The sequence below is a fragment of the Mus musculus genome, chromosome 12 (assembly GCF_000001635.26).
Source record: "Mus musculus strain C57BL/6J chromosome 12, GRCm38.p6 C57BL/6J".
NCBI classification, from domain to species: domain Eukaryota; kingdom Metazoa; phylum Chordata; class Mammalia; order Rodentia; family Muridae; genus Mus; species Mus musculus.
The window spans coordinates 86,152,026-86,167,876 of record NC_000078.6 but is presented as its reverse complement, the minus strand read 5'-3'; the positions used below and the strand labels follow the sequence as shown (position 1 = coordinate 86,167,876).

General features: G+C 51.0%; 1 protein-coding gene across 2 annotated transcripts in view; it reads right to left on the bottom strand.

Moving 5' to 3' along the window:
* Positions 1 to 5,417: 5,417 nt before the first annotated feature.
* The window catches only part of Ift43 (intraflagellar transport 43), a 79,899-nt gene continuing 69,465 nt past the window's right edge, over positions 5,418 to 15,851 (bottom strand). For both annotated transcript variants that reach the window (NM_001199843.1, NM_029601.3), the window contains 4 exons: positions 6,656 to 6,728; positions 6,350 to 6,425; positions 5,828 to 5,890; positions 5,418 to 5,699 (listed from right to left, as the gene is read on the bottom strand). In NM_001199843.1, coding sequence (NP_001186772.1) covers positions 5,580 to 5,699; positions 5,828 to 5,890; positions 6,350 to 6,425; positions 6,656 to 6,728 — 332 coding nt within the window. In that variant the 3' untranslated portion in view covers positions 5,418 to 5,579. The remainder of the gene's footprint in view (positions 5,700 to 5,827; positions 5,891 to 6,349; positions 6,426 to 6,655; positions 6,729 to 15,851) is intronic.

Sequence of the window (15,851 nt, the reverse complement as noted above, 5' to 3'; positions counted from 1 at the left end):
GTCCAATGCAGTCTGTGGACCTCCAGTTTGTGACCTTAGGAGAGATGCCTATGCAGGTCTCAGATGCCTACTATCTGTCTCAGGGACCTGTGACTCACGAAGTATTTTCAGCCTCCCCTGTAGACAGAAGTTGAGATACGGGAACATTCCTAGGTCATCAACACATCTGATCTGTCAGGGCAGAGACCTGGCATGGTCTGCATCCTTAACCATCCTGCCCTCCTGCCTTGTTGACTATCATTTTCCTAGGGTCAGTTAGCACTGGGCAGCCCAAATGGCAGGCAAGGGTTCTGGGACTACACCCAACGTTCCAATATTACCGTGCCACTTTACCTAGGGTCAGACTTCCCTACTCCTCCGGAGGTTCCATGTGTTCCCACCTCCAGTCACACCTGCAGTTGCTGGATAGGGCTGCCTGCAGTAGGGCTGGGGCTAGAGGGTTTTGCAGGGCTCTCTTGTCTCCAAGCCCTGCTTTCCGCCAGGTGTTTTCTTGCAGAGCGTCTGCTGCAGAGCCGCTGTCTCTTTCCCCCAAGGCCGGCCAATGGGTTGCAGCTGTGGCAGATGTTCTTGGGCGGGCTGGCCGGCCCTCATTCTGTGGAAGCCAATAGCCCCAGCAGTCTGGGGAATTCTGGGCTAATGCTCAACCCTGGCATGGTCCTCTCTTGCTAACCCCTCCAGTCCAGGTCCCGGTGACAGATGCTGGGAACATATGCTGTGAATTAATTCGCTCCAGCACAGCCGCAGAGGACCAGCCTCCTCCTCTGTCTGTTCCTGCCACCTTTGCTTTCTGGTTGTCCAATGCCAAAAGAAAATTTGGATTTCCTCTTCTTGTTTCTTATGCTGTGTCCACTGGGCTCCCACTCACCCACCCACCCACCTACCTCTGCCTCTCCTGGGCTCACTGCTAAAGACGTTTGCCTCCTAGAGACTAATAACATCAGAGGGTTGAAAAGAAGCCCAGAACCCCCACCCCCACCCCCACTCGCCCAGCTTCTTGTCCCCAGATAGGTTATATTCCAGTTTTCCTGGAATGCATTCATTCCTTCCACAGGGAACTCCCCCCCCCCCCCCCGCACCCCACAACCCCCTGACAGACCATAATCTCTGCATTCTGCTAGTCCTTTCCTTACATCTAACTCAAATCACTCCCGCTGCAGTGATTGTCTGAATGGAAACAGTCAAACTTTGAGTTTTTCCTCTAAGGAGGGGTTGACAACCTTGTTCCTAGAAAGAACTAAATGGTATATATTTTAAGCCTTACAGGCTAGATGGTCTACATTGCAGGTGAGTTCTGCTCACTTGACCCCAAAGCAGCCACAGAGCACACATCAACATATGATAACGGCTGTGTTCAGGCAGAGATGTACAGAGTAAGGGGTAGGCTGGCGTTGGGCAATGGTCTGTGGCTTCCTGACTCATGCTCAGGCAAACCAGTGTGCTTGCTTCTTATCTCAGAGGGAAAGTTCCTCTCTCTCCCCTCTGCACTTTGGAGCAAGCCCAGCAGTTCTTCTGCTCTGGGGATGAACAGGATTGTTTCTTCCTCTGCTATCTCATTAGCATCTCAAGTCAGGGCCAGGCCTCCCTGGGCTCTGTGCTCAGGAAAGGAAGAAGGAGCTTGACAGAGACAGAAATCTCCTACGAGCTGTGTGAGAGGGAAATAAAGAGAAGAAAGGAGAAGGTGCCTCCTGAAGATGCCAACAGCCACCTTTGACAGACTTAAGGAGATACGAAAACCAACCAACCAACCTAAGGATTGAAGACTGATGATTGATGCCCTAAAGTACTAAACCAACAAACAACAACGAGGACAACAGTATCACCTCCCTGGGAAAGTGGCAGTTTGTGTAAGTGTCACATAATCACATATGATGCAGCAACCTCACTCCCAGGAATCCTCCTAAGAAAACAAATAGCCATGGATTTCTGAGTTCGAGGCCAGCCTGGTCTACAAAGTGAGTCCAGGACAGCCAGGGCTACACAGAGAAACCCTGTCTCAAAAAACCAAAAAAACAACAACAACAAAAAAAAACAACGACAAAAAAACCAAAACAAAACAAATAGCCTTCGTCCCCACAGAAAGCCTTGTATGCAGAGTTCAGTCCCCAACTGGAAGCCACCCAAATACCTCCCAATGATGGATGAAAAAGAACAGAAGATGGTGGAGAAAATACCACACACCAATAGGCAAGTGTTTCTCTGTGGAAAAGTCTGCTCACTCTGAGCACTCGTACAGGAAATGTCTAGAAAGTGCATACGTTAAGGAGTCACAGCAAATGGGTGGTTGCCCAGGGCAGGAGCTGAGAGCAAGACACAGAGAGCAGGGCAGCCAGGGAGTGGCACAGAAGTGATGTGGCCAGCTCCCCAAATTTACTAAAATCACTGAATCGAACACTTTGAGTAACACCTCTGCACAGAGGTCTCTGGCCCAGGATGCCCACAGGACCCACTAACCACTGGGCAGAGCCCTTCATCTATAAGGCCCTTGTTGCTATCAGTAGGGTAATTTAATGTGTCTCTGGAGCATGGAGTTGAAAAGGCTTCACGATTCCTGGGGATCAGTAAAGACAACTGATAGTGTAAGACTCTGGGGAGCCTTAGCTTACCAGGGACCCCCTGAGTGAACCACATGGAGCCGGGATCGATGCAAAAAAGCAAGAAGAATTTATTGTTCCAGTGCATTGGGGTCGTCCCAGACCCGAAGGAGAGGCTGCGACCCCCCAGCACCTATTTGGCAAGTTTTTATATGGTTTCCAGGGGCAGAATAGAGCATCAGCAACTAGGCACAATATGATTGGCGGAACAGTGCACTCCTTAAACTTGGTCTTTAGGGAATGGGGTGACAAGGACTTCCCTTGTCTGAAGATGGGCAGGGTGGAATGCGTCTTCACCCACAGGTCGGTTCCCACCCTGTGGTCTGAGAAATGTTAATTAGCGTCTCCCTTCCGGAGGGGCAAGTGTTTCATGACCTTCCCAAAGTTCCTAATCTGACCTTTTCATTAGCCTTTAGCCATCAGAGACAGTGAAGGCCCCTACTTCCAGTAGCAAGCCTCCCCTGAAATAGTTCTCACTGGGCTCTTCATCAAGAGCTGCCAATTCCAAGGAGTGTTGTGCCATGTAAACCTCTTAAAGCATTCTGTCTTGCCAGGCCACTGGGCACACCTGGTCTGCGCTGCGGCCTAGGATCTGGCAGCCTCCTCCTGACCTCTAGCACATGACAGAGGCCATTGTTCCCCTTCCACACAGCAGAAATAGCTCCACTTCACCAGGCGGAGGCATGAATAAGAATTAAAAAGAAAAAAAGAAAGAAAGAAAGAAAGAAAACAATGTTTCCTATCATGCTTGAAGGCCGGAAGAAGCAGAGAATCCCCGTGACACCCAAGAGGCCTTGGGCACACAGAGGCATAACACCTTATCTCCTCTGACTGGCTTGACTTCCATACCCTGACCTCTAATACTCCTCGGGTCAGGCCAGGTCCATCCTAGCCTCCTGGTTCTGGGAAGGTCCTCACCACTGGACCACCAGACTTACTCTCTCCATCAGCCCCTTCAGTGGCAGCCAAGATGTAGCCTCTCCTGATCATACACTTATTTTTGTTTTCTTTTAGAGTCAGGGGTGCTGGCTATGAAGCTGAGAATGACCTTGAATTTCTGCTAATCATGCTGTCTCCACCTCCGAAGAGGAAAGATGATGGGTGGATGCTGCCATGCCTAGTTTCTGCAGTGCTGGGTTTGAATCCAGGGTTTTGGACATGCTAGGCAAACACTCTACCACCTGAGCCACATTCCCAGATGGGTCACTCTGTTTTAAATGACAAGGCATATGTCTGGGCCTCATGGGCTCAGACACAGTGATGGTTCCATGCCACAAGCCTTTAGTCGCTTCAGAATAAGAAGAGATCCCTGCTCTGGGACTAGGGGGTGGGGCAGAAAGTTCTGGAGAATGTTGGATTCTGCCCAATCATTGCATAGGTTACTTTTGCAAGCTGAAGGCAACAGAGGTGACACTTGATGACCCTGGGGACTCGCCCTCAGCCTCAGCATCTGTCACATGGGTTAAGCATGTTTCACCGTGTCCCTGTGAACTGGCAGGCTGGGGAACTGCATGTGCTGAGAGCTCAGCTTGAGCACTCAGTGTGAGCTGGAACTTACTGCTATTGTAGGGAGAAGGAAGGGGCCAAACCCTAGCCACTAGCTTGGGCCAGCCAAAGACCTCCAAGGTTGTTAAGAGCCCGGAGGCCGCTGTGGAGTTCGATGGTAATTAAGGGACTAGAGTGCAGCCTTTGTCCTTTGGGTTTCAGAAGGATGTAGGCTCAAGAGAAACCAGCCGGGATGAAAACTTCTCAGTGGCCATGGGAATTATTCCAAAGAAGGCCTGTCTAGTGTCTGACTCCAAAACAGGACCCCAAAGCCACTAAGTCCCTGAGTTTATAATTAACCGACAAGCATCCACTCTGCAGATCTGGAGCCCAGTAGCTCACCAGGGAAGGGCACTGTAGTCACACAAAAATAACCCCCCAGTGGGTTTTTGAAGTGTTGAGCCTCTTTGTTTTTTCTGAATTTTAATGAAGGGCTTTCCAAGCAGCAAGGCTCTGCGCTGAGCCTCCCACTCAGAGGCCAGAGAATGGGCCCTGGTTAGCTGCAGCAGTCCTTCTGCCGGTCCAGCACAGGCAGCTGAGGAAGAGAGGAAGATTCCCGTCCTCCTCCCCCTCAAGATGTCTTGAGGGGAAACAGAGAAAAACAAAACCGAACCAGGAACTGTGGAGGAAGTGGGTAGGGCTAGCTGTCCACATCAGCACAATCTGAAGCAGGCAGTGAGGCTAGGGATCAGAGGCCAGCCAGCCATGCTGTGCCAGGAGAGTCAGAGGCAACTGAAAGCAGGGGCGTGGGGGGAAGGGCGGGGGGGCTGGCTCTCCAACAGAGTGCTTCTTGGGGGCTTCTTAGGGGTGCCATGATGGAGCCTCCCAACTTGAACCAGCAGGAGGCTCTTGGGATCCTCGGGCAGAAGGGAGAAAGGAGAGGGTAGTCTGAGCAGCTGCCTATCCTGCTGAGGCCCTCTCATGATCATAGCCTGACCCTCACTGAGAGGGCACGGTGGGCACAGGGAAGCTGAAGCACAGGAGTGGCAACCGCTCCATCCCCACCACACACAGCTTCCCCTTCTTTAATTGTGTACAGTTTGGAGTCCTTATTGTTTAAAAGTCACCTTCCTGCCACACATGATGTCATGCCTGTAGTTCCAGCACTTGGGAGACTGAGTTAGGAGAATCAGAAGTTCAAGGGGAGTCCCTTCTGTATAGTGGGACCTGATCTCAAACAACAGCAACATCACAAAAAGAAAAGAAAAGAGAAGAAAAGGAAAATGTTGCCTTCCATCACTCATGAGTCTAAGATGGTGCTGGACAGAATGGAAGAAATGCTCACAGAATAAAGTCATTTATTGAATTAGACTGCTCAGATGTGTCCTACTGAAAATAAATATTCTATTACAAAATGTTCCGTATAAAAACTGTAAGCTGCTTGCAAGCTCTCTTGGTTTGAGACTTCTTGCATTTGTTCAAATGCTCAGTGATGCTCCTGGGTCAGATGTACCTAGATGGTCCCACAGGATCCTCCTTCTCTGCCCGCAGCAGGTCCCACTCAGTGAGGAGCTCTGAGGACACCTCGGTGTACAGATGGTCCCAGTCCCAGCCCACATCATCCTGCCAAGATGAAGATTGCTAGGTAAGAGAGAGAAAAGCCTTCCCTCCAGCCGACTTCCCACCCTGCGCAGGAAGTTGCAGGCTAAGCCAGGGGAGGAGCCAGGTACAGGGCCAGGGGAGCACCTTACCTCTCGCACTTCATGCTCTGGGGCCAGCACTTTGGTGAGGAGTTTCAGGTCAATTTCTCCATCCTGCAAATGCACAAAAAGCCAGGCTGGACCCTTGGGGGCTTCAGCATTGCTTCTACACAGTAGAGGTACTTGCATATGGCAGAATACCCCAAACTGAGATCCCAGGAAGCCTTGATCAAAGAACAAATCCCTGAGTGAAAGGCATGGCCATGGGGAGAAGGGAGACTGGCATCCTTAGCACTGGGCTCACTAGGGAAAACCAACAACAGGAGGCCAGAATGTGTCTCATAAGGGCAGATGGCAACAGGGCAGCCATTAGGTAGCTATCGTGTGCCATGAGGATGGCCAGAGTGGCTGGGAGCCTGGAACAGGAGTCTATGGCCTATGGAGATGGCCAGGGATGTCACTGCCAGCATTTCTTGGCAGCCTCAGTGATGTGGAGGAGTGTGCACGGATCTGGAGGAACTGAGAACTTTCCCCATGGAGGTCCTGAAGCTGGGCAGAGGTGGGGCCGCTCACCAAAGTCTGAAAGGCCGAGTACTTCATGAGGTCATTGTCCAGGTCACGGTAGGTCATCACTCGGTTTACCTGGATACTGAAGGAAAGGAATGAAAGAGCCACAGGCAGCACTGGTTCCAGGAGAGAACCTGACCAACTACTACGTCTAGAACCTTCTGTGCAGACAAAATGTCCCAGGAGAGTGTGAAGAACAGAATGGAACCGCTTTTCAGAGAGACTAGAAAGGCCTGCTGCAGACGGCACTTGGAGCGTACCCATGTGCATGTTCTGGGCTTCCCCACCAACTCCACACCTAGCTTCACCTACCTTGGAGGAGACGCCACCTGTAGCACAAAGTCTTCCTCCTGCACATCTTCCAGGTCTGGGATCACAGGAATATCTGCAAGGAAGGTGGAGCGGCACAGTATACAGCATGGCCATGGCCCCTGCCTGCTTAGTGAGCCTCCACACGCCAGGCACTCAGGCACTCAAACATGGAGCTGCATCCATTTCTGCGCCACAGCCATCTCTGAGAATGTGCAGGAGGGGCTCCTGCTAGTGGGCTCTGTACTTGTGTCTCCCTGGAGTTTTCTTCAGTAACTCTGATGCATATTCAAACTCAGGTGTGGTGGTTTGAATACGCTTGGCCCAGGGAGTGGCACTATTAGGAGGCCGTGTTGGAGGAAGTGTGTCACTGTGGGGGTGGGCTTGGAGACTCTTCTCCTAGCTGCCTGGAAGACAGCCTACTCTTTTCTTCCTTTGGAAGAAGATGTAGAATTCTCAGCTCCTCCCGCACCGCGCCTTCCCTGCCATGCTTCCTGCCATGATGATAATGGACAGAACCTCTGAACCTGTGAGCCAGCCCCAATGAAATGTTTGCCTTTATAAGAGTCGCCTTGGTCATGGTGTCTCTTCATAGCAATAGAAACTGTAACTAAGACATCAGGGAAGGGGCCCGGGGTGGATCTCCATGGAGAATGTTTACATCTCTCAGCCCTTGGAACATGGCTTCTAGGAGGGCAGATGAGGGTGAAACCAGTGGGCTTGGCACAGTCAGACACAGAAATGACAGTGTGTGGTGTCACAAGCAGAAGAGATGCAGATCTACACACGTACTAGCTCCAGAGAGCAGTTATCCCATGTGCATGGTTACCTCTGGAGGACACTTTGGTCAGAGAACCCACTCCTGACACTGTCAGAGATCAGGGCTGCCACTGGCCAGGCCCACTGTGACACTAGTTCAGTGGTCCCACTCTCTCCAGGAGGTTTTCCTCTCGGAACTCTTCAGACACATTACAGACATGTGCAGAGATATGAGGCTGCCCCCCCCCCCCCCCGCATCAGCCTAACAATGTCACACAAACAGGAGAGAAGTGAGAGACAGGTCTGTCACTTCATTAGGGCAATATGCTTAAGTTGCCAAAGAGTGTCCAGAAAGATAAAGATACATTTCCTCCAAATGACTATCAAAGGCCAGTTTAGGGTTGTTTGTTTGTTTGTTTGTTTGAATTGATCAGAGCAAAGAAAAAAAGAGGTGGGGCAAGAAGAAAAACCACACAGGGGAGGCGTTCCTAGGACCCTAAACCAACTGCAGATATATAACCAAGAGGTCATCCCAGAAGGAAGGCCAGCACTTCCATGGGCTAGATGCAATTTTATTTCCAAAAGCGGCACAGGGCCATTCCAAGAACAGCTGGTAAGATTCCTGCCACTTCTGGCCTCGTCATTATTCAGATGCTGTGACTGCTCTAGTCAAGCTAAGCCAAGAGTACATAAATGTCTTTATTACTATTTCCAACAGCAGGCTTCAGACTCATTGTACCCAGGAAGGGAGAGTGAGCACAGGAGAGGAGTGACACGGAAAACAAAACACAGAGAAAGGGACAGAGAGGGGTCCCTTGGTAAAGAGGGCTAAAAATAAGAGAAACTGCCAATAAATAAACAAGAGACACGTACCCAGCCCCCAATACTGAGCAATATTCAGCAAGTCCTGTATCTACAAGGGGGCTCATTCAACCTTGGATTCTATCTCTCTGCCCTGTTAAAAACACAAGTCATGGTATTCCCCACAATTCCATTTCTAAAACTAATAGGAATTTAGATTTCTTTTTTCATTCTTCCACAATCAGTGCGGCCTGGTGGTGGGCTCCCTGGCTAAGGCTGCACGGTCCATCCGGCAGAGGGACAGGAAAGCTGGCGGTGCCCTGTGCCATCCACAGAGTGACAGTTTTAGAGTGGGCCAGTCAGCAGCTCACTGTTGGCTCTCCTTGGCTGTGGAGTCCAGCCTGAGATGAATATTCAGGAGTTGTTGAGAAATGGCCCACGCTGAGCTGGGGCTCGGGATGGGGTCTTCCCCAAGTCCCCTTTCCCTCCACAACTCCAGCATTTGGGCCCTGTCAGCTCAGCCTGGCCTCTTCAAGCTCTGAGGAATTACACTTCTGCTCAGCATTCACTGTCACTCCCCGTGGGCTTTCCTGTTGGGCCCCACTCCCCTCCTCCAAATGTGCACAAGGGAGCGTGGGGCCTGCCCATCTGCGACAGATCAGAGGTCAGCGCGGGCCTTGGCAAAAGGCCGCTCAGAGTGGCACTGGTGGGGCTGGCCACACAGTGGGGCTTCGCTCTAATTGGAAGCCTGGTGCCCAGTAGAACCCGGTGAAGTGCCTGAGTGGGACGGAGCCAGCGATGACAGCCAGGCCAAGACAAGCTGGAACATTCCGGTGCAGTGACAGCTTGCGCTATCGCAGCAGAGCTGGGCTATCCAATTCCCGGCTCCCAGTGGGACAGGTGGCCATGGAGCAGGTTTTGGGCAAACTTCAAAGAACTTCATATTTTAGGAGTTTTGGATTTACAGTCACAGACAAGTGCCTGCTTATGTGTTCAGGGGGATGTTCTGGGAAATCCGTTTGCATTTTCTTTCCTTCCCTTACCTCCTTGGTCACAGATACCATGAACAAAGCCAGAGAGAAAGAGAGGGGAAGAGAGGGAGGGAGAAAGGAAAGGGAGAGAGCAAGGGGAAGAGAGGGAGGGAGAGGGGGAAGGGAGAGAGAGAAAGGGAGGGAAGGAGAGAGAGAGAGAAAGGGAGGGAAGAAGGGAGGGAAGGAGGGAGGGAACACAGACTGCAGAAATCTGCATCGTTAGGGCTGGAGCACGTGGGCCTGGTGCCTGAGTAAAGTCAGATCCCCCAGAATTAGACTCACAGATGACTGTGGGCAGAGAAACGAACCCTCTGGAAGAGCAGCCAGTGCTCTTGAATCTGTGAACCATTCCAGATCCTCAGCAGCGGTGAGAAAGCTAGGAGCTTCAGTTGTAACCCAAGTGTTGGAGGTGGGGACTAGCAGATCCTTGGAGCTTGGCCAATCAGTGAACTCCAGGTCCCATGGAGAGTGACAAAGGAAGGCACCTCGTGTTGACCTCTGGCTTCCATGTGCTTAGGCATGTGTGCATGCACATACATGTGAGCACACACACACACACACACATGCACGCCACACACACATGCACACCACACACACAACCAGCACACACGGGGTTGTAATTTGACACTTTGAGAACACTCGTGCCAAGAGTGACTAGAGGGAAGGGAGGAGTCAGTTTGGTGCTGCTGAGAAGTTTAGTTACATCCTTTAGTGCAGCACTAAGGCCATAACCAGGGCTCTTTGAGTGTCAGGTAAGCTCTCTCCCACTGAACTATGTCCCCGGTCAGTCTGCTACTGTTTCTAAACACCAGTAACTCCATCTACCTTGGCCTCCTTTTCTCCTCCGCTGCTCCTTGAAAAGCAGTGGCAGTGGGGGAGAGGCAGGTGAGACGGTGCGCAGAGCACATGTCCTGGAGTCAGGAGTCTGAATCCAGGCTCCACTGTACACTAACTGTGTGCCTTATGCCCTTTTGCCTCAGTTTCTTCATCTATAAAATGAAGGTCATGACCGCTTCTGGCTCTTTGGCCACTGTGAGTATGGAATGCAATAACGGAACATGCTATTTATTGGGTGACTCTCCATGGACAAACATAAAGAGAGAGAGAGGAGACACTCAGCCCCAGGAGCATGGCTTCTGGGAGGGCAGCTGAGAGAGGAACCGTTGGGCTTGGTTCGGTCAGACACAGAAAGGACAGTGTGTGGTGTCACAAAAACTGACACCTATTCGTGATGCAGATCTATGTACACATGCACTAGTCGGAGAGCAGCGCCAAGGGCTGGCAGCTGGTAGGACCGACACATAGCGGCTGTGGCCCTGTGCTAATTTCCTCACTCAGTCCTGCTAATGAGGGGAAGGCTTTTAGAAGAGAGCATGGAGGTGAAGCAGGCTGTGTGAGATGAAGCCCTAACCGGCCACAGAGCCAGGCTCTCTCAAACTAGGAAGCTTTCCTTCCTAAAGTAAGGCCTCTCACCTCCAAAGACACTTCTCATACAGTGGAGGGCCAAGAAAACTCCAACAAACAAAGATTCTGGGTCCCCAGATCTAAATAAGCTTAGTCTCCACTGAAGTGACTGACTTGCCACTGTCCAAAACATGGGAAAAGCACACCTGTACCCTAGAAACCCAGAGATACCACCCCATGTGTCTTACAAAACTCGGGGAAGGGGGCTGGGCACCTTCACCAGTCAGAGAAGCACTCCCCTCTCCTTCTCCAGAACTCATCTCTCAACTCCCTACTTGGAACTGGGGCACGGGTAGTCTCCCTGCCCCTCAGCATCTGCTGCACAGCTCTAGGCCAGAGCCCTAAGGTGTCGTTCTTTGCCTTGTGTATTCCCTTTCTGCCTATATTAGCCATCTCAGCAAACTGTGCAAGCTATTTCTCTGCTCCACACGGTGCCTGCTCAGTCTAACTGTAGAAAATATTGTCCACTTCTTTGTCCAGTCTGATCACCCACCCATCCATCAACTTGTAGATCTGAGGCACAGTGGCTGAGCGTCCAATGTGTGAAAGGTATCACACTAGGTCCAGGCAGAGGCAGCAGCAGACAAGACACACACGGCCCTAGTCTTCATGAAGCACCAGCCAGACAAGGGTAATGAACAGAAACAAATATCCTGCTTACAAATAAGCACACACACTAGGAAGGAAAGTGACTTTGTTCTAAGAGAAAGCGACTGGGAGACCGAATAGTGAAAGCCACATTATGGATGCTGTAGTGAAGTTTAACATGGAAAGTTTACCTTCCTTTGGCAAGCCTTTCCTCAAAGGTAATCCATTAACCCTGTATGGATTTATGGAGAAATCAAGCCCACCACAGCACATCTGTCTTTTTAAAGTACTGTAGTTCCTTCTGGATGCACAGGTGGATAGTAAGTACCCTTTCCAACAGCCATCTAGTATTCTAAGTGCATGCCCTGGAATGCATGCAACCCAGTCCACAGGGGATCTGGTTTGGAGTCTGGGGTGCGGGGTAAGGAGTTAAGGAAGGTCTGCTGGAGGTGGGGATAGAGCAGCTGAGAACTGGAAGAGAAGCAAGATGAAGTCTGGCAGGGACACTATGAAGGTCATTCAGGAGGGGACATACCTTACAGCCCTGAAGGTGTGTTGGGGTGGCTGGGGCGTGGGGCCCAGAAGGCATGGGCCTGGCTTGGCAGGAGAGAGCATATAGTTCCAGGAGAGGAAGGACATGCAGAGCCAGCGAGAAAGCAGGTGTTGGCTGCTTGCTGTGTACACATTATGGAAACCACAACAGACCAAGCATGGCCAAACTGCCACGGGGGCTCTGCATACAACAAGTGATATACCCGGAGGATGGGGGGGGGGTGGGCAGTGAGGGAGATGCACAGCCTTTGCTTTGTGACCAACTAAGTCCCATGGGCAGAATTAAAAGTTTCATATGTGGTCCTTTCATAATTCATTTGCGACTTCAGAGGGACATGATGGTGGTCTGCAGGAAGCAGCGTAAGTGGAATATACCCTGTGCCTCCCACCTGCATGGGAAACTAGCTGGGGTCAAAGGTATGTCTGCAAATAAATAATAGCAAAATAAAGACGGGCTGAGAAGAAATGAATCAGTGGATGCCCCTCAAATGCCCAGTCATGCACAGGGCACAGGGAAGGGCCCAGTCCATCTCCTTTACGGTCTTCTGACTACAGGCCAATGGAGCGCCACTGCGGTCTGCAGTACACAGGAGGATTTGTTCTACAGGCCGACCAACAATGACCCTTGGATACTTCCTGGATTTCAAAATATCACAGCGATGGCTTTGGCTGGCTTGTATCTGCCAGACCTGCTGGGAACAATGGATGATTGGGGACAAAAGTAGAGCTGTTCATCTGGGCCCACTATGGACCGCCTGGCTCCGTCTGAGGCTAGGGTCACACTGTTCTTCGCTGATCTCCATATTCTGGAAGCTCTGCTTCACAAAGGAAGATAACTCACTCCTCCCTCTCTCTCTCTCTCTCTCTCTCTCTCTCTCACACACACACACACACACACACACACGCACACACACACACCCCAAAACCTAGAATGCTGCTACCCCCTGGATCCACACAATCAGCTACGATCACTGAAACTAAGTGTGTGGCTGCAGACACAGAGCTTGGTAGGAAGAAGTCCTGCCAAGCATGCACAAAGGCCTAGGTCTAAGCCCAACCACAAAAGTACATAGATAAACAGACAAATATAAAATCAATTCATAAATGTACGTGCCACAAGTACACCAATTAGGACTGGCTTCACCAGGTGAGAAGTCACCTTTTACCCCGAAACATTTTTACCATGGACAGCATCATTACACTCAGACACTTACTTCAGACTCTCCTACTCTCTCGGCCTGACAATGAAGACCTCAACTGCTGCTTCAGGTGAGGCTGTTCCAAGTGTCCACAACGGCCGAGGTGGAAGCTGCTGCTCCCATCAGTTTGCACTAGGACAGACTACAATCACCTGCCCTGAGCTTTGGCCTTTTGTGACAGGGTCTCCCTCTAGCTCAAACTGGCCTCAAATTCACAGGAATCTCCCTGCTTCAGTTCTCAAAGTGTTGGGATTACATGTCTTAGCCACGTCACCAGCAGAAAGCAAGTTTTATGGCGGACTCTGCTCCCGAGTACAGCTCGAACACCTCACAGGCTTTTCCCAGACAGGAAACACAGCAGGCCCCTGTGTGTGGCCTCTGGGTCCTGGCCAGGACTTGGGTTCTGCTTCTTACTGAGCTGGCTTTCCTGTTAGTTCTGGGGACCAAGCCTGGGCCCGGTACACTCATGGCAAATGTTCTACACCAAGTTTTATCCTGGCCCTGCTGGGTTTCTCGGCTGGGGATTTCTACATGCCTTGTTAGGTTTCTACAGGACACAGTAGCATCTCTTCACTATTTTAACACATTCTCGCCTTGACATCCCCACTTCCCCAGATCCTTTACGGTGTTCATGACAACATCTGTCCCCACGGCTTCATCTGCTAACTGCATGGAACACACGCCTCTTGGCAAACTTCTTTCCCACTCTGTGACCTGGCTACAGGGACTTCATGGGCTGTTAGGGCTCATGGCCAGCATTCAGAGTTCGACAAGCTCAGCAGCCAATCCACAGAAAAGAAATCTGGGCGACTGTGTCGACGGCCATGTTCTTAGCACATGGTGACCTGAGACAGGGATCGCTGCGCCTTTTCTCGGTAGCTGAAAACTTTGTTTTACTGAATGCTGTTACCTTCTGCATCACGGATGGGGAATTTTAAGCAGGCAAACGGAAGAAGGTCTGATTGAAGATGAAGTTAAGTGAAAGAAATTGGTCTCATTTAGCACATGACAGGATTCATCTGTGTTCCCAAGTCCACTGAGGTGGCATCGTGGGCGTTTCATATTCATGAGCTGCTGCGACACTGTGTCCCCTCATTTACAAAGAGCCGTGTTCAGCAAATTCTGTCCCTGTGGACACCCCATGCATTTCATGGTCTTGTCAGAGAGACATCAAACGCTCCAGTAACCAAATACCAGAAAATGGCTTTAATTAGTGGATCTCAATCGTATAAATAATTTTTTTTCTAAGTGAAAAAATGGAGAATTTTTTAAAAGGGAAAAGAAAAGGGAGAAAGCAGTAGGCAACAGGCTTCAAACACCCGAGGAACAAGGGAGAGAGGTCTCGGAGGGGTCCTGAGTGCTCCCCCTGTACTGCCCATATCAGGGGATGAGGTCCCCAGGTCCCCAGCAGGCCTGCTGTCTGCAGGCTTGTCCCTTGTGATTGCTACTCCTTAACACAGGGTCCAGGCTGTCCTCATTAGGGGCAGATGAAGTGAAGAATGCAGAAATGGTGGCAGAGGTCACAGAGTCACACAACAAACCCCAGGACCAGGGCTGACTGCAGGCAAGAGGGTGGCTGGAGACAGAGCCCTGCTCGGGCAGCTTCCTGAGGAGGCCTGCGATAGAAGACAGAGAGCAGATGCTTCGCCCCACAGTGACGTGCCATGTGTTCCTACTAAACCAAAACTCTCCTGTGCTGCTGGGGAGGTGGAGTAGACCTTGAGAGCAGGAAGGTCAAAAAGGACACTCTGGCAAGTGCCTGGCTCCTGCGACGGCCTGTGGCTCTTGGAATATCAGCAGCAGAGAAGGGGTTTGCTGAGAGCCTTCAGATAGATGAGTTGTGGCATCGCATGGTGCACCACAGAGGGGTGTCACCACGTTTCTGCAGGAGCTCTTAGACACCCGCACAAAATTCCTTCACTGCCACTCCCTTCTGCAAACCACTCCCCCCCCCCAAGCCTACCCAGAGCTCTAAAGGAATCAGTGATGGGCAGAGAGGATGACCAACAACCAGGGTTGAGCTCTGGGATTGATTCCAGGGCAGCACTCATGGGAAACAAGTTAGCCCAAGAGGATTCTCAGTCGCAAAGAGCCAGGGCTTTACGGGACTCAATTCTGAGAAGACCTAAGTGGTACATTTTAGGGTGGCCTCTTGGGACTGTCATCCCACTGGTGACTGGCAGCTGAAGAAATGAGGGACAGGCTCCTCAGAGCTGCCTGGCGGCTTCCTCCAGCTTTTATCTGCAGGCCTGTGTTGAGGATAAGGAGGGAGGAAGAACTTTAAAGATAATAAAAGAATGTGTGGCTGGAAGGAAGGGAGGCTGAGGGGCTCCTCAGTGAGGCCCGGGATGAGGGACACAGTGTCAGTGTGGTGAGAACGCCATCGCAGAAGTGTGTTAGAAACCGGGCATATCGGATTCTATTTCATCCTCTTCATGTTCCCGGGGAAAAAACAAGACAAACTACACTGCTTTCATTCCAAATCCTTAGGTTTTGTGTTTTTCCTTATATATATTTATTAAAAAAAAAAATGCTCCTTTGATCGATGCCACCCGTGACACCCCACATACGGAACGCCTCTGAGCAGCTCCCTCCACGCGAGGCCACTGCTGGTGACAGCCAGCTGGTTTTGATCACAGCCATTCCGAATCGGATTTTCATAAGATAGATGAGGAGTCTTAGTGCTGCTCTCTCTTATCAGATGAGAAACAGAGGGGGAGGGGAGCACGGGTCCGGAGGGAACAACGCAACAATCAAGGGCTGTGTGGTTCTCTCTCTGTCCCCTCAGCTGCTGCAATTTTCAAA